Source organism: Triticum aestivum, chromosome 1D, assembly GCF_018294505.1.
Source record: "Triticum aestivum cultivar Chinese Spring chromosome 1D, IWGSC CS RefSeq v2.1, whole genome shotgun sequence".
Lineage (NCBI taxonomy): Eukaryota > Viridiplantae > Streptophyta > Magnoliopsida > Poales > Poaceae > Triticum > Triticum aestivum.
In genome coordinates, this window is record NC_057796.1 from 433,815,667 (window position 1) to 433,838,327 (window position 22,661).

Genomic DNA, 22,661 nt, shown 5'->3' on the forward strand with positions numbered 1-22,661 from the left:
CGCATGTGGAATGTCCGGCGTGCTCGATGGGTTATTGGATGTTGATGATTGGCCTATCTGTTCCGGTTTTATGGCCAGCTTTTCCAAGCTTCCAGTGTGCGCGTTCACAGTCTGTCTGGTGTCCGGTACCGGGCCGGCCGGGGTGACTAACGCCGATCATGATGATCGGACGGGGCGATAGCTCAAGATCCGGTAACTTGCTGGTAAACTGGACTGGGAAATGTCGGCGAGTTATTAGCGCCTTACGTACTGGAGTACAAACAGCAGCAGCACTCCAGTAAGCAGTAACTAGCTCCTCTGTTGAGGCGGTCGATCGACTAGCTAGTACGTCGGTGTTGCTCAAAATTGTACCCCCTCCGTTCGGAATTACTTATCTCGAAAATGGATGTATCGCACAAACGTATAGCTCGACACGCTTTGGTCGCCCAATCAGCAAGCAACCGACGGGCTAGCTACATCGTCCTTGAGCTATACACGCACCGTGCGTACGGTGTGTCGATATCGACTCTCAACATTTTTGCATCTCTCCAGTCACCGTCAGGACTGTTCCCCAAACTGTGTGTTCGTCCGTATATAAGTCCGTCGTGCCGGTCTTTGTTTACACTCTCCGCATCGTAGATTGTATCGTAGATTTGTTTTTTTTTAGTAACATATTGTATCGTAGATGGACTGATGGAGTGAGCAGCTTGCTTCACCGGCCCACGCACATTGCCCGCCGCCTCCAAGTAAATGCCGGACCTAACAGCGAGTGGCAAAAAACCCAATCCTCTCTCTAGGGTCCAATCCAGCACCGCCGCTGCCCAACCCACCAGCCCTATAAATAACACACAAGCATAACAGTACGCATATCCCCTCTGTGTGTTCTGTGTTGTCGCGATCACAATCAATCTCACTCACTCCATCCAGCAGCGGCACACTCACAGTGTCACCGAGAAGGCGAGAAGGATACTTGTTAGTGCAATGGCGGGGCGAGCGAGCTGGCGGTCGCTGGCCGTGGTGCTGGCGGTGCTTGGCGCGGCGGCGACGACGGCCGGGGAGGCGGCGCAGGTACCGTGCTACTTCGTGTTCGGGGACTCGCTGGTGGACAACGGCAACAACAACGGCATCGTCTCGCTCGCGCGCGCCAACTACCCGCCCTACGGCGTCGACTTCGCCGGCGGTCCCACCGGACGCTTCTCCAACGGCCTCACCACCGTCGACGTCATCTGTAAGCACAAAACCTTTTTTTTCTGCGTGCTTTCAGCAAAATGCATGCATGGCAGATGTGTGCACGTACGGCGCCTTGCTTCCACTGTACTACAAGTCAGTCTTGCTCTGTTTTTGCGTTGGGTGCAGCCAAGCTTCTGGGCTTCGACGACTTCATCCCCCCCTTCGCCGGCGCGACCAGCGACCAGCTCCTCACCGGCGTCAACTTCGCCTCCGCCGCCGCCGGCATCCGGGAAGAGACCGGGCAGCAGCTGGTATGCACGGTGCACTCCAACATTCCCTGTACACCATGCGCTCTGTTACGTAAGAATCTCGAATCCCATGTCAATTCCTAAGCCTGAAGAAATGCTTCTGGCTGCAGGGTGGGCGCATCAGCTTCAGCGGGCAGGTGCAGAACTACCAGAGCGCGGTGGAGCAGCTGGTGAGCATCCTGGGGGACGAGGACGCGGCGGCGAACCACCTCAGCCAGTGCATCTTCACCGTCGGCATGGGCAGCAACGACTACCTCAACAACTACTTCATGCCGGCCTTCTACGACACGGGGAGCCGCTACACGCCGGCACAGTACGCCGACGACCTGGCGGCGCGCTACACGCAGCTCCTGCGCGTGCTCTACAGCTACGGGGCGCGCAAGGTGGCGCTCATCGGCGTCGGGCAGGTCGGGTGCAGCCCCAACGAGCTGGCCACGCAGAGCGCCAACGGCGTGGCCTGCGTCGACTGGATCAACGTCGCCGTCCGCATGTTCAACCAGCGGCTCGTCGGCATGGTCGACCAGTTCAACCGCCTCCTCCCCGGCGCGCACTTCACCTACATCAACATCGACGGCATCTTCTCCGACATCCTCCGGGCGCCCGGCGGCCACGGCCTGAAGGTGACCAACCGGGGCTGCTGCGGCGTCGGGAGGAACAACGGGCAGGTCACCTGCCTGCCGTTCCAGACGCCCTGCCCCAACCGCAACGAGTACCTCTTCTGGGACGCCTTCCACCCCACCGAGGCCGCCAACGTGCTCGTCGGCCAGCGGGCCTACGTCGCCCGGCTCGCCTCCGACGTGCACCCCGTCGACCTCCGCACCCTCGCGCGCCTCTAGCCCGGTCGTTCCGATGAACGACGGCGGCTGCCGCCGTTGGTGTCGGTGAAGGATATGCATACTTCTGATCCTGCGGTGTGCCAACACATACAAGATGATACGTTTGCGTCTGAATTTTGCAACTGTACTCTCTTGCTCAGTTCACAGTGTTTTAGATGGGCAACCAACCATGTACTACGATTGTGCAGCACTTAATATAATACTGTATAAACAACTGTCTTTGGCTGAGAAGAATAGCTTGCAGTTCACAGAATTCATTAGTTTGTTGGGAGAATTTAGTCTGCAGAAGCATATGCGTAGGAATGCAGCAACAACACAAGGAAAAGCTTGGGGCTTCGTATCACCACCACAGCCAAAATCACACGAGGAAAACAACAGATTTTCCCTTCCAATGCTAGAAAATTCCACCTATGGCAGCACTGAAACTACCATCTAACCAAGATGAAAAGGCAGGGCTCTCGCCAATCGATCGATCGAAAACAAACTAACGATAATGGTTTCAACATGAACAGTTGGGAAAATAACAGAACTTCTCTTCCAATGCTGGAAAACTCCATCTATCCCAGCTGAAACTACCATCTAACCAAGATGAAAGGGCAGAGATGCTGCCGATTGCTCGAGGACAAATACAATCTAACCTAAATGGAGGAGCCATGAGCATATTACAACAACAATAGGGAAGGGCTAGCGATATTACGGGAGAAACTGATGCAAGATGCCAGCTCCGTCCCATAAGATCATTTATCTGGTTTCAGGTTGGGCTTGGTACGAAGTTTCTTCAGGATTAGCTAGTCCGATGAGTGATGACGACGAAAAGACTCATTAACCCAGGGAACGGTTAAACTCTGCAGCTTCAGCACAGGTCAGTCTTCTTCGATGCACCTACTGCGCGAGCATCATTCTCCACTTCAAGCTGTATGACCGACCGCGCAGGCCAGGAATCCACCTGGTCCAAGCTAGCACTAGCACATGGCTGGAGTATGTGCTTTGCTCCAGATTGCAACTTAACAGGTCTAGTACCCGCAGTACTGGAAGAATCTGTCAACGCCGAACGTGTATTTGCACCACTGGTTACAGCTCGAAGAATTGTTTCAGGTCCGCTCAGACGAACTGGCATATCTCGGGGTTGCCCACTGTTGAGACGAACCGGCATATCTCGGGGTTGCCCACTGTTGAGACGAACTGGCATATCTCGGGGTTGCCCACCGTTGAGACGAACTGGCATATCTCGGGGCTGCCCACCTGGTCTGGATCCATAGATTTCTACCAGGAGTGGCGGCGGATTTAGGTCCTTTCGTACTGCTATGCAAGGTTTTTTTGGTGATGTCAATAACACATCATCCTTTTCTGCCGGTCCTTTGAAACTCTTGTTGATTTGCTTCGAACTCTCAAGACTCGATCTTGATGCTACTACGGTGGCCTGTTTCATGCTCCCCTTGTCTTCAAAGATCACACCACCTGGAGCATTACTTTTACCTGGTTCACGAGGCAGGGGAACTAGTGGCCGGGATGCAGTAGATCCATGAGGCCGTGCAGCTTCACTGCTAAAAACATGAGAAGAGACCATTGAAGGGGGCAATGGACGGAGTGAGGTAAACTTTGTTTGAGTTGTTGATGATGCAGCAGTGCTCTGAACAGAGTAGCCAGACATACAGTTGGATATTGGGGTCATTTGTGTCATGCTGCTGCTGTTTTCAGGGAAAAGGCTGAACTGAGATGGCCCTGGTCTTGTTTCTGCAATGTTTTTGAACTTGTTCCATGGATCGTAAGATGGCTTTGTTGCAACACTAGCGGTACGTCCGCAGTGCGCAGGACCAGGTTGTAGATGATTAGCAGTACTCTGAACTTGATTTGCCACAGCTGGTCGCTGATGCCCCAGTCTGACCTCATTGTACCTGCTCACCGGTTGCATAGACACCTTGTTTGGCACGGCTAGTTGAGGTTGACGACTCTGATTACTTTTGCTGAAACCGGGCCCTTGCTCAGCTGCTGGAACAGAAGAAAAACGTGATGCATATTCAGATGGTGGTCTTCCTCCATTCAAAATCCTAAATGTTGCAGCGGGATCAGCCAAACCTTCATGAAACAATTGCGGAGAAACTTGTGCGCACATCCCCGGAAAGTAACGATCTTCAGCTCTAATTTGGTTACTTGAACATGGACCACAGTTTTCTAAACCCCCAATGCCGGTTCCAAGACTAACTGTTTTGCCCATTAGGCGCATCGTCATTTCAGCAGCAGGTTGGATATTCTGCTTATAATTCTGTCTTGGGAAGCAGCTTTGCATCTCAAGTGACTTCAGCAGTTGATCATCATGTCCCAGGAATCGAGCGCCCAAACATTGCTCCGAACTCCCTTGCTGGTTCCGGCATGAATATATGCTGCTGGGAATTGCATGGTTATTAACTTCCACTCTTTCAGAGCTGGGACGCTGTCTGAATCCCATACTGAGTGCAGTTTGCATTGTGGGGATAAGACGAGGGTCTGGCTGAATACCAAAATTAGCAACTGTAAAAAATGGCGGAGCTTCATGGTTGATTCTTAAATGGGCATAATCCAAGGAAGTATTAGGTGTGAAGAAAGTTGGAGGTGTTGAAGGATGCAAAGAATCCTTCCCCAAGCATTGTGTTTTAAGCAGCTCATCGGGATTAAGGGTACCACCAGTTTGAACCCTGACAAATTCACCATGCGAATTAATAGGAAGACCCATATAGCCGTCACTGTACATGTTCCTGCATGCAGATACACAGACTGTAGGTTGTGCATTTGTTGATTTGTTTGATCCTGTTGAGGTGTTTATATTGCTCACCACGTCATTACCAGATCTAAGAACACTAGGATGAACTTCTGTCAAGTGGCAATTAGCAATCAACCTTTCCTGAAGAATTGTGCTTCTATTCCTATCCAATGCTTCTTTGAGAGAAGCAGCATAGCCAGAACTATAAGGATGTGGCAATGGAGTTCTCATAAGATATTCTGGTCTTTTGTTGACTGCTAAACCAGCAGGAACAGATGGTCCTCTTGGCATCATCTGACAGTTTTCTTCAGCTTGACGCCCAATACCAAGACATGGGCCTTCTTGCAAACGGAAGTTAACGCCAGCAGACTTTTGAGCAAGCCCTGGACTAGGCAGGGCAGCTGAGCTCATGGAGCTCAAACGGTTGCCGTTGTCCCTCTTAGAGATCTCTATGCAATGATTCAGATACACAGGTTTGGTAAGTGGAACAGTATGGGAGGCACCAGTTGAACCTACCTTCTCAGATAAAGAGCTGCTATCCTGCTCAATAGTCCCCGATAAAGCATCTATCCGCTGATGCACCAACTCTGGCTCTTCTGTATTGCGCTGATCATTGACTACCTGAGAATTGTCTCTCTGGGACGGTTGCTGGGATGCCTGAACCACCTGTGATTGCTCCGTGTTATCTTCAGTTTGGGAGGCAGTCAACCCACATATGTCAGCTGTGTCCGAAAAAGTAACATGTTTTGATTTGAGCGAAGACTTTGACGGACACGTGACATCAGAGTTTTTCAGAAATGTTCCCTCTCCTGTTCCTAAGTGTTTCTTAAGAATGGTTTGAACTTCAGAACCATTCTCCATAGCCTTCTGATTAGACAAAACTGACTTCTTGCTTCCATTTGTATTTTTCTTGTTCGGTAAAACTGAGACCTCTTGATTTTTCCTTTTCTTGCTAGGAGACTTTTTGAGCTTCCTCTTTCGTATGGCATCTTGAAATAATTGAGAAATGCTAAGTGAGTTAGCGTTCGCATTTTCACTTTTCTCCTGAAAAGGAAAAGATGACAGATCACCCTTCTAAGTGAGATAGCCTTCACATGGTAAAAAAGCAGTATAGCACATACAGAGTCCAATTGCAACATAATTAAGATATCACCATGCAACTCAACTCAAAGTATATATATATTGATTGCATACTAATCATGTTTTACACTGCGACGTTTTGCAAAACAGTTGAGTAGGTGGGTGTACCTACCAATGTGCATGATCCAAGTATGAAGCTTTGGCCATCTACTGGTTTATCAGGAAGTAAGGGAGCAAGAACACAAGACTGCACGAGCAAGCACGGACCGACATACTGCTTACGGTAAGAGCACGTTAAACACAATCCACACCTATTCTTTACTTGCAAATCATCAATACAAGCTTGTTTGTTTTAGAGGAAAACACCCGAAGGCATGTCAGATCTGATTTATCTTAAGGGGACAATTACAAGGACGAGAGCAGCCAGCGCTGCACAAATAAAAACAAGCACCTAATGAGCTCCAATTGCCTCATGGCATTTGAAGATTGCAATTGAAGCCCAAAACCCTAGCGACGGGACTAAGACAACGTCGATGGAACATCAGCAGGGCCACGCCCCAAGCTTGCTGGCGCTCCGACCCGGTGCCACCACTTGCGCATGGTCTGCATGACGAAAGCGAACCAACCATCCTGCACCAAGCAAAACGAAGGTCCATCATCATCCTCACCCAGACCTGGCATAGCCACCAGTGCTGCTAACACTTCTAGCACACATCCACTGACCAACAGAACACTGTTGCAACGAGAAAGCTACTAGAAGAAGATTACTGAGGCTGCCGCTGGGCCACCCATAGATGCTGAAGCGATGTAAGGACCAAACTCCAATAGATCTGGAGAAGAGAGAGGAAACCCTAGCCGCCTTTGTGTGGGGAAGAGGCAGAAACTATCTGATTGTTAGAGGTTAGAAGGTTAGTCCGCTCAATACAATCTTCCTGGCAAGCCATTGCGCTGGATCCACATCCTACTGCTTGCAAGATCACTTCTCCCATGGCCGGAAATTGCTTCACAGAGCTCGGATAAGTTTTATAGATGCCGGAAAACCAGGCATATAAATCACTTCTCCCAACAAACGCATTCCAATCCAAATCCAAGTTATGCAGATGCGAGCTTGGTGGAAGAAAAACCGCACCTTTTTCCTCGCACTCGCAGCAATCTCAGCCGGGGCCTTGTCCTTCTTGGGCCCCTTATTGGCCTGGGCCCCGGCCGGCTGCTTCCCCTTGTCGAGCTTCCTCTTCACCTTCCTCCCGTCGTCGCCGGCGACCCGCGGCACGGCGGCGAAGAGCTCGACGACGGAGCGCTTCCGGCGCATGGCCGCGTTCCTCCGCTCCTCCTCCCCGTCGTCCATGTCGTCCGCCAGCGCCGCCTCGTCCGCCCACCACCGGAACCGCCGCACCTCCATCGGCGGCAGCGGCTCCGGCGGCCCGCCGAGCGGCCAGCACCTCCCGCCCTCGTCCGCCGCGCCGGCCCGCGCCCGCGCCGCGTACCCCCTGCCGTCCATAGCGCACATACGAAACAGAAACAGCAGCGTCAGAGGTCCGCCCCGTGGGCGCCCGGCGGCGGCGGCGCGCAATGCGGAGGAGGGAAAAGGAGTTGAGGCGGTACCGGATCGAGAAGCACGGGCCGCCGCCGCCGCCTGCAGTGGCGGCCATCGCGGGTGGGCTCCCTCCCTGGTCCGCTCGCCCGCTTTCACCCGGCTCTGTTCCCGGCGCACGCGGCCATCCTCGGCGGCGGTGGTGAGGAGAGGAGTGGACTGGAGAGACCGCGGGGGGGAGACCCAAGGGAGGAGCCGTGCGGCGGCCCAGGCGCGGCGCGGGGTGCGGCGCAGGGGGGTAGGCCTAGGGCGCGGCCCGCGTGGTGTTTTGCCGCTTTTCCCGCAGCTCTGCTGCGACAAGTGACAGTGCGAGCGCGCCGCGCGCTCCGTGATTACTGTACGGCGCCGCGCCGGGCGGTGGGGATGGGTGCAAGAGCAACAAAAAAAGGAGTAAAAAAAAGCTTCGTCCTTTGCCCTCTCGTGCCACTACTGTTTGCAGTCAGTGCTGCTGCTTGCCTACGAGTTAGGTCTGGGCTCTGATAATGGTGGTTTTGAACGTGAAGAGCCCAGCAGATGCTGCAATGGAGCAAGATAATGGAGTGAAAGTGAAACTACCCGTGATGGCATCGGTGAGTATTTGTGGAGCTTGCTGCGTGGTGTAGTGGCAGTAGCTTGGCTGGAAGTGTGTCGCACCGCGAGTTAATTACTCTGTGAACCCAGGAAAAAAAAATCAGCTGATCCCGCCCGTGCTTGCAGTAATGACCGACTGTGAGCCAGTGTTCGGTGGGGGGCGGGCGGGACTGCGTCGTTTATGGCGAGTAAATGCATGTGCAGCGCGCGCGATCTCTGACTCGGCTCGTGCAACCTGAGCAACTCTCCGATGGGCGACCCAAACCAACGGCGATTTCGTCCGCCTTTTGTTCGTTTGGGTCGGCCGTCCGCCCAGCGTCCGTCCTGTTTTTAATATGGGTTGGCAGCGCGTCCAAGGCGTCGACCCGTATATGCCGGCGTGACCAGCTGACCGTTCAATTTTATAATGATAATTTGAATTCAAACATATTGTCAAATAAACCGAATAAAATTAGTATAGTTTTACAAGTCGAATACAAATAAAAATGTTTCACATAGTTTTGCAAACGAATAAAAGAAGATGCATCTATTGATAGCCAACATGAGCCCACATATGCTCAACCAAATCATTTTGCAGCTGAACGTGAGTTTCTCAATCACGCATGTCTTCATGAAATTGGGTGAACTGTTCAAATGTTGCCGCTACTCCATGCTCAGGCACAACATTCTCACCCTGAAACTGAAACCCTTGATCGTACAGACGTTCCGGGCGCTCGTCTTCTACGATCATATTGTGCATGATCACACAAGCAGTCATCACCTCCCACAGTTTCTGCGCGCTCCAGGTATTAGCAGGATACCGAACGATGCCCCATTGAGATTGCAAAACACCAAAGGCACGCTCGACATCCTTCCTAGCACTCTCTTGCTCTTGGGCAAATCTTTTCCTCTTCTCTCCGATAGGGTTGGGTATTGCCTTGACAATAGTGATCCACTGAGGATAGATACCGTCACCCAGGTAGTATCCTTTGTCGTAGTTGTGTCCCTTGACAGTAAAGTTCACCGGTGGGCTGTTGCCTTCGGCAAGCCTAGCAAACACCGGCGAGCGCTGAAGCACGTTGATATCATTGTGTGATCCAACCATGCCAAAGAAAGAGTGCCAGATCCAGAGATTTTGAGACGCCACGACCTCTAATATGACAGTGCAAGCCCCGACATGTCCCTTATACTGCTCTTGCCAAGCAGAAGGACAGTTCTTCCACTCCCAGTGCATGCAGTCTATGCTGCCAAGCATCCCTGGGAAGCCCCTTCTGGCATTCATCGCCAACAAACAGGTTGTATCTTCAACTGTCGACTCTCTCAAGTACTCAGGGCCAAAGACAGCAATAACAGCCTTGCAGAACTTATACAGGGACTTAGGCATGTAGACTCACTCATACAGACGTACTCGTCAATGAGATCACCGGGCACTCCGTATGCAAGCATTCGGATGGCGGCAGTGCATTTCTGATAAGAGGAGAAACCGATCTTGCCGACGACATCCTCTTTGCACTCGAAATAGTCATCATAGCCGACCACCCCCTCTCTAATACGGTTGAAAAGATGCCTACTCATACGGAAACGAAGGCGGAATTTTTGATGTTTGAACAACGAGTTTGTTGTATCAAAGTAGTCCTTCCAAAGAAGGAAATGCCCGCTCTCTCGGTTGCGATTCAACGCCGGAAGGTGGCCCGCAATGGAGCCACGGAACAACGGCCGCTGGCTGTTGAGGTGGTGATGGACCAACACGGCAGCCAATATCTCCTCCTCGTCGTCGGACGACAAATCGTCGGAGTCACAAAGGAAATTGTGGAAAAAGAACTCGTCGGCGGAGTCCATTTTCATACCTTGGCAAACTCTCGAACAACTTGCGGGCGGTGAAGAAGGAGACGGCCGACGAGGGGAGTCGCGGCGCGCACGGACCAGCTAGCTGCCCTGCCGACGTCCAACGAGTGGGCCGGCGTCCGACGAGCGTGCCGGTGAGGATCTGGCCGGGCCGCCGAGGCGGCCTCTTGGTCGCGGGGCGGCTGTGCGGTGGGCGGAGCGGCGGTGGGATGCAGTTTGCTCCCCGGCGGCAAGACGGCGGTGGCGGGCGACGGGGGGAGTGAGCGGCGTTGCTGGGCGGATGTGGAGGCGGCGGCAGCTGGCAGAGTCGCTGGCAAAAAAGGGCGGCGGCATCAGCGATGAAGGAGGCGGGCGAGGGTTGCTGTTTGGCTGGGGGTGAGGGGGGAGGCCAATGAGCCATCGACCAACGGGCCCGGGGAGAGGAGAAGGAGAGCGTGCGCACGTCCGTCGCGTGTCCGCGCCGACGCAAATCCAGCTCAAAAATGGGTCGGGAATGGGTCGCCCGCGGACGAAAAGCGGACGCGCGTCCGTTTGGGTCGACGCGTTGGGCCAACTTTTGTGTCCGCTATTGGGGAACGTAGTAATTTCAAAAAAATTCTTACGCACACGCAAGATCCATCTAGGTGATGCATAGCAACGAGAGGGGAGAGTGTTGTCCACGTACCCTCATAGACCGAAAGCGAAAGCGTTATGACAACGCGGTTGATGTAGTCGTACGTCTTCACGATCCGACCGATCCTAGCACCGAAGGTACGACACCTCTGCGATCTGCACACGTTCAGCTCGTTGACGTGCCACGAACTCTAGATCCAGCTGAGGTCGAGGGAGAGTTTCGTTAGCACGGCGGCGTGATGACGGTGATGATGAAGCTACCGGCGCAGGGCTTCGCCTAAGCACTGCAATGATATGACCGAGGTGGAAATCTGTGGAGGGGGCACCGCACACGGCTAACACAATCAACTTGTGTGTCTATGGGGTGCCCCCTCCCCCGTATATAAAGGAGTGGAGGAGGAGAGGGCCGGCCCTCTCATGGCGCGCCCAAGGGGGGAGTCCTACTCCCGGTGGGAGTAGGATTCCCCCTTTCCCTAGTTGGAGTAGGAGAAGAGGGAAGGAGGAGAGAGGGAGAAGGAAAGGGGGGCGCCGCCCCCCTTCCCTAGTCCAATTCAGACCCAAGGGGGAGGGGCACGTGGCCTGCCCTAGCCGCCCCTTCCTCTCTCCAGTAAGGCCCATTAAGGCCCAATAACTCCCCGGGGGGTTCCGGTAACCCCCCGGTACTCCGATAAATGCCCGAACTCATTCGGAACCCTTCCGATGTCCAAACATAGCCTTCCAATATATCGATCTTTATGTCTCGACCATTTCGAGACTCCTCGTCATGTCCGTGATCATATTTGGGACTCCGAACTACCTTCGGTACATCAAAACACATAAACTCATAATACCGATCGTCACCGAACGTTAAGCGTGCGGACCCTACGGATTCGAGAACTATGTAGACATGACCGAGACTCATCTCCAGTCAATAACCAATAGCGGAACCTGGATGCTCATATTGGTTCCCACATATTCTACGAAGATCTTTATCGGTCAAACCGCATAACAACATACGTTGTTCCCTTTGTCATCGGTATGTTACTTGCCCGAGATTCGATCGTCGGTATCTCAATACCTAGTTCAATCTCATTACCGGCAAGTCTCTTTACTCGTTCCGTAATGCATCATCCCGCAACTAACTCATTAGTCACATTGCTTGCAAGGCTTATAGTGATGTGCATTACCGAGAGGGCCCAGAGATACCTCTCCGACAATCGGAGTGACAAATCCTAATCTCGATCTATGCCAACTCAACAAACACCATCGGAGACACCTGTAGAGCATCTTTATAATCACCCAGTTACGTTGTGACGTATGATAGCACACTAAGTGTTCCTCCGGTATTCGGGAGTTGCATAATCTCATAGTCATAGGAACATGTATAAGTTATGAAGAAAGCAATAGCAATAAACTAAATGATCATAGTGCTAAGCTAACGGATGGGTCAAGTCAATCACATCATTCTCTAATGATGTGATCCCGTCCATCAAATGACAACTCTTTGTCCATGGCTAGGAAACTTAACCATCTTTGATTAACGATCTAGTCAAGTAGAGGCATACTAGTGACACTCTGTTTGTCTATGTATTCACACATGTACTAAGTTTCCGGTTAATACAATTCTAGCATGAATAATAAACATTTATCATGATATAAGGAAATATAAATAACAACTTTATTATTGTCTCTAGGGCATATTTCCTTCAGTCTCCCACTTGCACTAGAGTCAATAATCTAGATTACATTGTAATGATTCTAACACCCATGGAGTCTTGGTGCTGATCATGTTTTGCTCGTGAGAGAGGCTTAGTCAACGGTCTGCAACATTCAGATCCGTATGTATCTTGCAAATCTCTATGTCTCCCTCCTTGACTTGGTCACAGATGGAATTGTAGCATCTCTTGATGTGCTTGGTTCTCTTGTGAAATCTGGATTCCTTTGCCAAGGCAATTGCACGAGTATTGTCACAAAAGATTTTCATTGGACCCGATGCACTAGGTATGACACCTAGATCGGATATGAACTCCTTCATCCAGACTCCTTCATTTGCTGCTTCCGAAGAAGCTATGTACTCCGCTTCACACGTAGATCCCGCCACGACGCTCTGCTTGAAACTGCACCAACTGACACCTCCACCATTTAATAAAAATATGTATCCGGTTTGTGACTTAGAGTCATCCGGATTAGTGTCAAAGCTTGCATCGACGTAACCGTTTACGACGAGCTATTTGTCACCTCCATAAACGAGAAACATATCCTTAGTCCTTTTTAGGTATTTCAGGATGTTCTTGACCGCTGTCCAGTGATCCACTCCTGGATTACTTTGGTACCTCCCTGCTAAACTAATAGCAAGGCACACATCAGGTCTGGTACATAGCATTGCATACATGATAGAACCTATGGCTGAAGCATAGGGAATGACTTTCATTTTCTCTCTATCTTCTGCAGTGGTCGGGCATTGAGTCTGACTCAACTTCACACCTTGTAACACAGGCAAGAACCCTTTGTTTTCTTGATCCATTTTGAACTTCTTCAAAACTTTATCAAGGTATGTGCTTTGTGAAAGTCCAATTAAGCGTCTTGATCTATCTCTATAGATCTTGATGCCCAATATATAAGCAGCTTCACCGAGATCTTTCATTGAAAAATTCTTATTCAAGTATCCTTTTATGCTATTCTGAAATTCAGTATCATTTTCGATCAACAATATGACATCCACATATAATATCATAAATGCTACAGAGCTCCCACTCACTTTCTTGTAAATACATGCTTCTCCAAAAGTCTGTATAAAACCATATGCTTCGATCACACTATCAAAGCGTATATTCCAACTCCGAGAGGCTTGCACCAGTCCATAAATGGATCAATGTAGCTTGCACACTATGTTAGCACCTTTTGGATCGACAAAACCTTCTGGTTGCATCATATACAACTCTTCTTTAAGATATCCATTAAGGAATGCAGTTTTGACATCTATTTGCCAAATTTCATAATCATAAAATGTGGCAATTGCTAACATGATTCGGACGGACTTAAGCATCGCTACGGGTGAGAAGGTCTCATCGTAGTCAACTCCTTGAACTTGTCGAAAACCTTTCGCAACAAGTCGAGCTTTGTAGACAGTAACATTACCGTCAGCGTTAGTCTTCTTCTTGAAGATCCATTTATTCTCTATGGCTTGCCGATCATCGAGAAAGTCAACCAAAGTCCATACTTTGTTCTCATACATGGATCCCATCTCAGATTTCATGGCCTCAAGCCATTTTGCGGAATCTGGGCTCATCATCGCTTCCTCATAGTTCGTAGGTTCGTCATGGTCCATTTTGCATCATGCTTTTATATCGATATTTATTGCATTATGGGCTGTTATTACACGTTATGTCACAATACTTATGCCTTTTCTCTCTTATTTTACAAGGTTTACATGAAGAGGGAGAATGCCGGCAGCTGGAATTCTGGGCTGGAAAAGGAGCAAATATTAGAGACCTATTCTGCACAGCTCCAAAAGTCCTGAAACTTCACGGAAGTTATTTTTGGAATTAATAAAAAATACTGGCGAAAGAATCCACCAGAGGGGGCCCACACCCTGGCCACTGATACGTCTCCAATGTATCTATATTTTTTTATTGTTCCATGCTATATTATATTCTGTTTTGGACGTTATTGGGCTTTATTATACACTTTTATATTATTTTGGGGACTAACCTATTAACCGGAGGCCCAGCCCAGAATTGCTGTTTTTTGCCTATTTCAGAGTTTCGCAGAAAAAGAATATCAAACGGAGTCCAAACGGAATGAAATCTTCGGGAACGTGATTTTCGGAACGAACGTGATCCAGAGGACTTGGACCCTACGTCAAGACATCAACCCCCCAAAGGTAGGGGGCGCGCCCTCCACCCTCGTGGGCCCCCTGTTGCTCCACCGACGTACTCCTTCCTCCTATATATACCTACGTACCCCCAAACTACCAGATACTGAGCCAAAAACCTAATTCCACCGCCGCAACCTTCTGTACCCGTGAGATCCCATCTTGGCGCCTGTTCCGGAGCTCCGCCGGAGGGGGCATCAATCACGGAGGGCTTCTACATCAACACCATAGCCTCTCCGATGATGTGTGAGTAGTTTACCTCAGACCTTCGGGTCCATAGTTATTAGCTAGATGGCTTCTTCTCTCTTTTTGGATCTCAATACAATGTTCTCCCCCTCTCTGGTGGAGATCTATTCGATGTAATCTTCTTTTGCGGTGTGTTTTTTGTGACCAATGAATTGTGGGTTTATGATCAAGTTTATCTATGAACAATATTTGAATCTTCCGAATTCTTTTATTTATGATTGGTTATCTTTGCAAGTCTCTTCGAATTATCAGTTTGGTTTGGCCTACTAGATTGATCTTTCTTGCAATGGAAGAAGTGCTTAGCTTTGGGTTCAATCTTGCAGTGTCCTTTCCCAGTGACAGTAGGGGCAGCAAGGCACATATTGTATTGTTGCCATCGAGGATAACAAGATGGGGTTTATATCATATTGCATGAGTTTATCCCTCTACATCATGTCATCTTGCTTAAAGCGTTACTCTGTTCTTATGAACTTAATACTCTAGATGCATGTTGGATAGCGGTCGATGTGTGGAGTAATAGTAGTAGATGCAGGCAGGAGTCAGTCTACTTGTCTCGGACGTGATGCCTATATACATGATCATACCTAGATATTCTCATAACTATGCTCAATTCTGTCAATTGCTCAACAGTAATTTGTTCACCCACCGTAAATACTTATGCTCTTGAGAGAAGCCACTAGTGAAACCTATGGCCCCCGGGTCTATTTTCCATCATATTAATCTCCCGACAACAAGCTATTTCCATTGTCTTTTATTTTGCTTTCTTTACTTTACATCATTATCATAAAAATACCAAAAATATTATCTTATCATATCTATCAGATCTCACTCTCGTAAGTGACCTTGTAGGGATTGACAACCCCTTATCGCGTTGGTTGCGAGGATTTATTTGTTTGTGTAGGTGCGAGGGACTCGTGCGTGGCCTCCTACTGGATTGATACCTTGGTTCTCAAAAACTGAGGGAAATACTTACGCTACTTTGCTGCATCACCCTTTCCTCTTCAAGGGAAAACCAACGCAGTGCTCAAGAGGTAGCAAGAAGGATTTCTGGCGCCGTTGCTGGGGAGTCTACGCAAAAGTCAACATACCAAGTACCCATCACAAACCCTTATCTCCCGCATTACATTATTTGCCATTTGCCTCTCGTTTTCCTCTCCCCCACTTCACCCTTGCCGTTTTATTCGCCCTCTCTTTTCCGTTCGCCTCTTTTTGTTCGCTTCTTGTTTGCTCGTGTGTTGGATTGCTTGCTTGTCACGATGGCTCAAGATAATACCAAATTATGTGACTTTACCAATACCAACAATAATGATTTCCTTAGCACTCCGATTGCTCCTCTTACCGATACTGAATCTTGTGAAATTAATGCTGCTTTGTTGAATCTTGTCATGAAAGATCAATTAGCCGGCCTTCCTAGTGAAGATGCCGCTACCCATCTAAATAGCTTCGTTGATTTGTGTGATATGCAAAAGAAGAAAGATGTGGACAATGATATTGTTAAATTGAAGCCATTCCCTTTTTCGCTTAGAGATCGTGCTAAAGCTTGGTTTTCATCTTTGCCTAAAAATAGTATTGGTTCTTGGAATAAGTGCAAAGATGCTTTTATCTCTAAGTATTTTCCTCCCGCTAAGATCATCTCTCTTAGAAACGATATTATGAATTTTAAGCAACTTGATCATGAACATGTTGCACAAGCTTGGGAGAGGATGAAATTAATGATACGTAATTGCCCTACGCATGGTTTGAATTTGTGGATGATTATACAAAAATTTTATGCCGGATTGAATTTTGCTTCTAGAAATCTTTTAGATTCGGCCGCGGGAGGCACTTTTATGGAAATCACTTTAGGAGAAGCTACTAAACTCCTAGATAATATTATGGTTAATTATTCTCAATGAACACTGAAAGATCTACTAATAAAAAAGTGCATGCGATAGAAGAAATTAATGTTTTGAGTGGAAAGATGGATGAACTTATGAAATTATTTGCTACTAAGAGTGTTTCTTCTGATCCTAATGATATGCCTTTGTCTACTTTGATTGAGAATAATAATGAATCCATGGATGTGAATTTTGTTGGTAGGAATAATTTTGGTAACAACGCGTATAGAGGAAACTTTAATCCTAGGCCTTATCCTAGTAATTCCTCTAATAATTATGGTAATTCCTACAACAATTCTTATGGAAATTTTAATAAGATGCCCTCTGAATTTGAGACTAGTGTTAAGGAATTTATGAATTCGCAAAAGAATTTCAATGCTTTGCTTGAAGAAAAATTGCTTAAAGTTGATGAATTGGCTAGGAACGTTGATAGAATTTCTCTTGATGTTGATTCTTTAAAACTTAGATCTATTCCTCCTAAGCATGGTATCAATGAGTCTCTCAAAGCCATGAGAATTTCCATTGATGAGTGCAAAGAAAGAACCGCTAGGATGCGTGCTAAGAAAGATTGCTTTGTGAAAGCGTGTTCTTCAAATTTCTATGAAAATAAAGATGAAGATCTAAAAGTTATTGATGTGTCCCCTATTAAATCTTTGTTTTGCAATATGAATCTTGATAATGATGGGACTGAATATGATCCACCTTTACCTAGAAGGCGTTCCAGAAATTCGGAGTTTTTAGATCTTGATGCTAAAATTGATAAAAGTGGGATTGAAGAGATCAAAACATTAGATATTAATGAACCCACTATTTTGGATTTCAAGGAATTTAATTATGATAATTGCTCTTTGATAGATTGTATTTCCTTGTTGCAATCCGTGCTAAATTCTCCTCATGCTTATAGTCAAAATAAAGCCTTTACCAAACATATCGTTGATGCTTTGATGCAATCTTATGAAGAAAAACTTGAGTTGGAAGTTTCTATCCCTAGAAAACTTTATGATGAGTGGGAACCTACTATTAAAATTAAAATTAAAGATCATGAATGCTATGCTTTGTGTGATTTGGGTGCTAGTGTTTCCACGATTCCAAAGACTTTGTGCGATTTGCTAGGTTTCCGTGATTTTGATGATTGCTCTCTAAACTTGCACCTTGCGGATTCCACTATTAAGAAACCTATGGGAAGAATTAATGATGTTCTTATTGTTGCAAATAGGAACTATGTGCCCGTAGATTTTATTGTTCTTGATATAGATTGCAATCCTTCATGTCCTATTATTCTTGGTAGACCTTTCCTTAGAACGATTGGTGCAATTATTGATATGAAGGAAGGGAATATTAGATTCCAATTTCCGTTAAGGAAAGGCATGGAACACTTCCCTAGAAAGAAAATAAAATTACCTTATGAATCTATTATGAGAGCCACTTATGGATTGCCTACCAAAGATGGCAATACCTAGATCTATCCTTGCTTTTATGCCTAGCTAGGGGCGTTAAACGATAGCGCTTGTTGGGAGGCAACCCAATTTTATTTTTAGTTTTTTGCTTTTTGCTTCTGTTTAGGAATAAATCTTTGATCTAGCCTCTGGTTAGATGTTTTTTATGTTTTAATTAGTGTTTGTGCCAAGTTAAACCTATAGGATCTTCTTGGATGATAGTTATTTGATCTTGCAGAAAATTCCAGAAACTTTCTGTTCACGAAAATAATTGTTAAAAATCACCAGAACGTGATAAAATATTGATTCCAATTGCTGCTGATCAATAAACAAATTGTCTAGGTCTTCCTATTTTGGCTGAATTTTTGCGTTAGTTACAGATTACTACAGACTGTTCTGTTTTTGACAGATTCTGTTTTTCGTGTGTTGTTTGCTTATTTTGATGAATCTATGGCTAGTAAAATAGTTTATAAACCATAGAGAAGTTGGAATACAGTAGGTTTAACACCAAGATAAATAAAGAATGAGTTCATTAAAGTACCTTGAAGTGGTCTTTTGTTTTCTTTCGCTAACGGAGCTCACGAGATTTTCTGCTGAGTTTTGTGTTGTGAAGTTTTCAAGTTTTGGGTAAAAGATTTGATGGATTATGGAACAAGGAGTGGCAAGAGCCTAAGCTTGGGGATGCCCATGGCACCCCAAGATAATCTAAGGACACCTAAAAGCCAAAGCTTGGGGATGCCCCGGAAGGCATCCCCTCTTTCGTCTACTTCCATCGATAACTTTACTTGGAGCTATATTTTTATTCACCACATGATATGTGTTTTGCTTGGAGCGTCTTGTATTATTTGAGTCTTTGTTTGTTAGTTTACCACAATCATCCTTGCTGTACACACCTTTTGAGAGAGACACACATGATTCGGAATTTATTAGAATACTCTATGTGCTTCACTTATATCTTTTGAGTTATATAGTTTTTGCTCTAGTGCTTCACTTATATCTTTTAGAGCACGGTGGTGATTTTGTTTTATAGAAACTATTGACCTCTCATGATTAACTTAGATTATTTTGAGAGTCCTACAAAACAGCATGGTAGTTTGCTTTAACAATAATAGGCATTCAAGATTAGTAAAGAAAAAAGGAAAAATTCTTATGAGTGTGTTGAATACTATGAGAAGTTTTGATGCTTGATAATTGTTTTGAGATATGAAGATGGTGATATTAGAGTCATGCTAGTTGAGTAGTTTTTAATTTGAGAAATACTTGTGTTAAAGTTTGTGATTCCCGTGGCATGCACGTATGGTGAACCGTTATGTGATGAAGTCGGAGCACGATTTATTTATTGATTGTCTTCCTTATGAGTGGCCGTCGGGGACGAGCGATGGTCTTTTCCTACCAATCTATCCCCCTAGGAGCATGTGCGTAATACTTTGCTTTGATAACTTGTAGATTTTTGCAATAAGTATATGAGTTCTTTATGACTAATGTTGAGTCCATGGATTATACGCACTTTTCCTCCTTCCACCATTGCTAGCCTCTCTAATACCGCGCACTTTTCGCCGGTATCATACACCCACCATATACCTTCCTCAAAAGAGCCACCATACCTACCTATCATGGCATTTCCATAGCCATTCCGAGATATATTGCCATGCAACTTACCACCGTTTCGTTTACTATGACACGCTCCATCATTGTCATATTGCTTCGCATGATCATGTAGTTGACATTGTATTTGTGGCAAAGCCACCATTCATAATTCTTTCATACATGTCACTCTTGATTCATTGCATATCCCGGTACACCGCCGGAGGCATTCACATAGAGTCATATTTTGTTCTAAGTATTGAGTTGTAATTGTTGAGTTGTAAGTAAATAAAAGTGTGATGATCATCATTTTTAGAGCATTGTCCCAAGTGAGGAAAGGATGATGGAGACTATGATTCCCCCACAAGTCGGGATGAGACTCCGGACGAAAAAAAGAGGCCATAAAAAAGAAGAAAGAGGCCCAAATAAAAAAATGAGAGAAAAAGAGAGAAGGGACAATGTTACTATCCTTTTACCACACTTGTGCTTCAAAGTAGCACCATGACCTTCATGATAGAGAGTCTCCTATGATATCACTTTCATATACTAGTGGGAATTTTTCATTATAGAACTTGGCTTGTATATTCCAATGATGGGCTTCCTCAAAATGCCCTAGGTCTTCGTGAGCAAGCGAGTTGGATGCACACCCACTTAGTTTCTTTTGTTGAGCTTTCATATACTTATAGCTCTAGTGCATCCGTTGCATGGCAATCCCTACTCACTCACATTGATATCTATTGATGGGCATCTCCATAGCCTATTGATACGCCTAGTTGATGTGAGACTATCTTCTCCTTTTTGTCTTCTCCACAACCACCATTCTATTCCACATATAGTGCTATGTCCATGGCTCACGCTCATGTATTGCGTGAAGATTGAAAAAGTTTGAGAACGTCAAAAGTATGAAACAATTGCTTGGCTTGTCATCGGGGTTGTGCATGATTTAAATATTTTGTGTGGTGAAGATAGAGCATAGCCAGACTATATGATTTTGTAGGGATAACTTTCTTTGGCCATGTTATTTTGAGAAGACATAATTGCTTAGTTAGTATGCTTGAAGTATTATTATTTTTATGTCAATATTAAACTTTTGTCTTGAATCTTTCGGATCTGAATATTCATACCACAATTAAGAAGAATTACATTGAAATTATGCCAAGTAGCATTCCACATCAAAAATTCTGTTTTTATCATTTACCTACTCGAGGACGAGCAGGAATTAAGCTTGGGGATGCTTGATACGTCTCCAACGTATCTATAATTTTTTATTGTTCCATGCTATATTATATTCTGTTTTGGACATTATTGGGCTTTATTATACACTTTTATATTATTTTTGGGACTAACCTATTAACCGGAGGCCCAGCCCAGAATTGTGTTTTTTGCCTATTTCAGAGTTTCGCAGAAAAAGAATATCAAACGGAGTCCAAACGGAATGAAACCTTCGGGAACGTGATTTTCGGAACGAACGTGATCCAGAGGACTTGGACCCTACGTCAAGACATCAACCAGGAGGCACGAGGTAGGGGGCGCGCCTACCCCCCTGGGCGCGCCCTCCACCCTCGTGGGCCCCCTGTTGCTCCACCGACGTACTCCTTCCTCCTATATATACCTACGTACCCCCAAACTACCAGATACGGAGCCAAAACCTAATTCCACCGCTGCAACCTTCTGTACCCGTGAGATCCCATCTTGGGGCCTGTTCCGGAGCTCCGCCGGAGGGGGCATCGATCACGGAGGGCTTCTACATCAACACCATAGCCTCTCCGATGATGTGTGAGTAGTTTACCTCAGACCTTCGGGTCCATAGTTATTAGCTAGATGGCTTCTTCTCTCTTTTTGGATCTCAATACAATGTTCTCCCCCTCTCTCGTGGAGATCTATTCGATGCAATCTTCTTTTGCGGTGTGTTTGTTGAGACCGATGAATTGTGGGTTTATGATCAAGTTTATCTATGAAAAATATTTGAATCTTCTGAATTCTTTTATGTATGATTGGTTATCTTTGCAAGTCTCTTCGAATTATCAGTTTGGTTTGGCCTACTAGATTGATCTTTCTTGCAATGGGAGAAGTGCTTAGCTCTGGGTTCAATCTTGCGGTGTCCTTTCCCAGTGACAGTAGGGGCAGCAAGGCACGTATTGTGTTGTTGCCATCGAGGATAACAAGATGGGGTTTATATCATACTGCATGAGTTTATCCCTCTACATCATGTCATCTTGCTTAAAGCGTTACTCTGTTCTTATGAACTTAATACTCTAGATGCATGCTGGATAGCGGTCGATGTGTGGAGTAATAGTAGTAGATGCAGGCAGGAGTCGGTCTACTTGTCTCGGACGTGATGCCTATATACATGATCATACCTAGATATTCTCATAACTATGCTCAATTCTGTCAATTGCTCAACAGTAATTTGTTCACCCACCGTAAATACTTATGCTCTTGAGAGAAGCCACTAGTGAAACCTATGGCCCCCGGGTCTATTTTCCATCATATTAATCTCCCGACAACAAGCTATTTCCATTGTCTTTTATTTTGCTTTCTTTACTTTACATCTTTATCATAAAAATACCAAAAATATTATCTTATCATATCTATCAGATCTCACTCTCGTAAGTGACCGTGTAGGGATTGACAACCCCTTATCGCGTTGGTTGCGAGGATTTATTTGTTTGTGTAGGTGCGAGGGACTCGTGCGTGGCCTCCTACTGGATTGATACCTTGGTTCTCAAAAACTGAGGGAAATACTTACGCTACTTTGCTGCATCACCCTTTCCTCTTCAAGGGAAAACCAACGCAGTGCTCAAGAGGTAGCAGCCACGAGGGTGGGGGGCGCGCCCTACCCCCTGGGCGCGCCCCCCTGCCTCGTGGGCCCCCTGGCAGGCCTCCGGTGACCATCTTCTGCTATATGAAGTCTTTTACCCTGGAAAAAATCATAAGCAAGCTTTCGGGAAGAAACTC

The 22,661-nt window shown here is 46.6% G+C and overlaps 2 protein-coding genes across 2 annotated transcripts; one reads left to right on the forward strand and one right to left on the reverse strand.

Annotated features, from left to right (window-relative positions):
* Positions 1-830: 830 nt before the first annotated feature.
* LOC123182653 (GDSL esterase/lipase At5g45670) lies at positions 831-2,507 on the forward strand. Its single transcript, XM_044595300.1, has 3 exons — positions 831-1,207; positions 1,336-1,460; positions 1,568-2,507. Exons 1-3 carry the CDS (start codon positions 961-963, stop codon positions 2,291-2,293), a joined length of 1,098 nt encoding a protein of 365 aa, XP_044451235.1. The 5' UTR covers positions 831-960; the 3' UTR covers positions 2,294-2,507.
* A 253-nt stretch (positions 2,508-2,760) lies between these two features.
* Positions 2,761-8,067, reverse strand: LOC123182652 (uncharacterized). The gene is made up of 3 exons (XM_044595299.1): positions 7,713-8,067; positions 7,240-7,597; positions 2,761-6,074 (listed from the first exon to the last, which is right to left on the reverse strand). The coding sequence occupies exons 1-3, from the start codon at positions 7,757-7,759 to the stop codon at positions 3,147-3,149; spliced, it is 3,333 nt and encodes a 1,110-aa protein (XP_044451234.1). The 5' UTR covers positions 7,760-8,067; the 3' UTR covers positions 2,761-3,146.
* Between the last annotated feature and the right edge of the window lie 14,594 nt (positions 8,068-22,661).

Bases quoted from the DNA above. Each gene is read 5' to 3' on its own strand.
- LOC123182652 (XM_044595299.1), bottom strand. From the start codon at position 7,759: ATGGCCGCCACTGCAGGCGGCGGCGGCGGCCCGTGCTTCTCGATCCG. The intron at 7,598-7,712 runs GTACCGCCTCAA...TATGGACGGCAG, and splicing joins GGCCCGTGCTTCTCGATCCG to GGGGTACGCGGCGCGGGCGC. The intron at 6,075-7,239 runs GTGCGGTTTTTC...TTTCCTTTTCAG, and splicing joins CTGCGAGTGCGAGGAAAAAG to GAGAAAAGTGAAAATGCGAA.
- LOC123182653 (XM_044595300.1), top strand. From the start codon at position 961: ATGGCGGGGCGAGCGAGCTGGCGGTCGCTGGCCGTGGTGCTGGCGGTG. The intron at 1,208-1,335 runs GTAAGCACAAAA...CGTTGGGTGCAG, and splicing joins CACCACCGTCGACGTCATCT to CCAAGCTTCTGGGCTTCGAC. The intron at 1,461-1,567 runs GTATGCACGGTG...TTCTGGCTGCAG, and splicing joins AAGAGACCGGGCAGCAGCTG to GGTGGGCGCATCAGCTTCAG.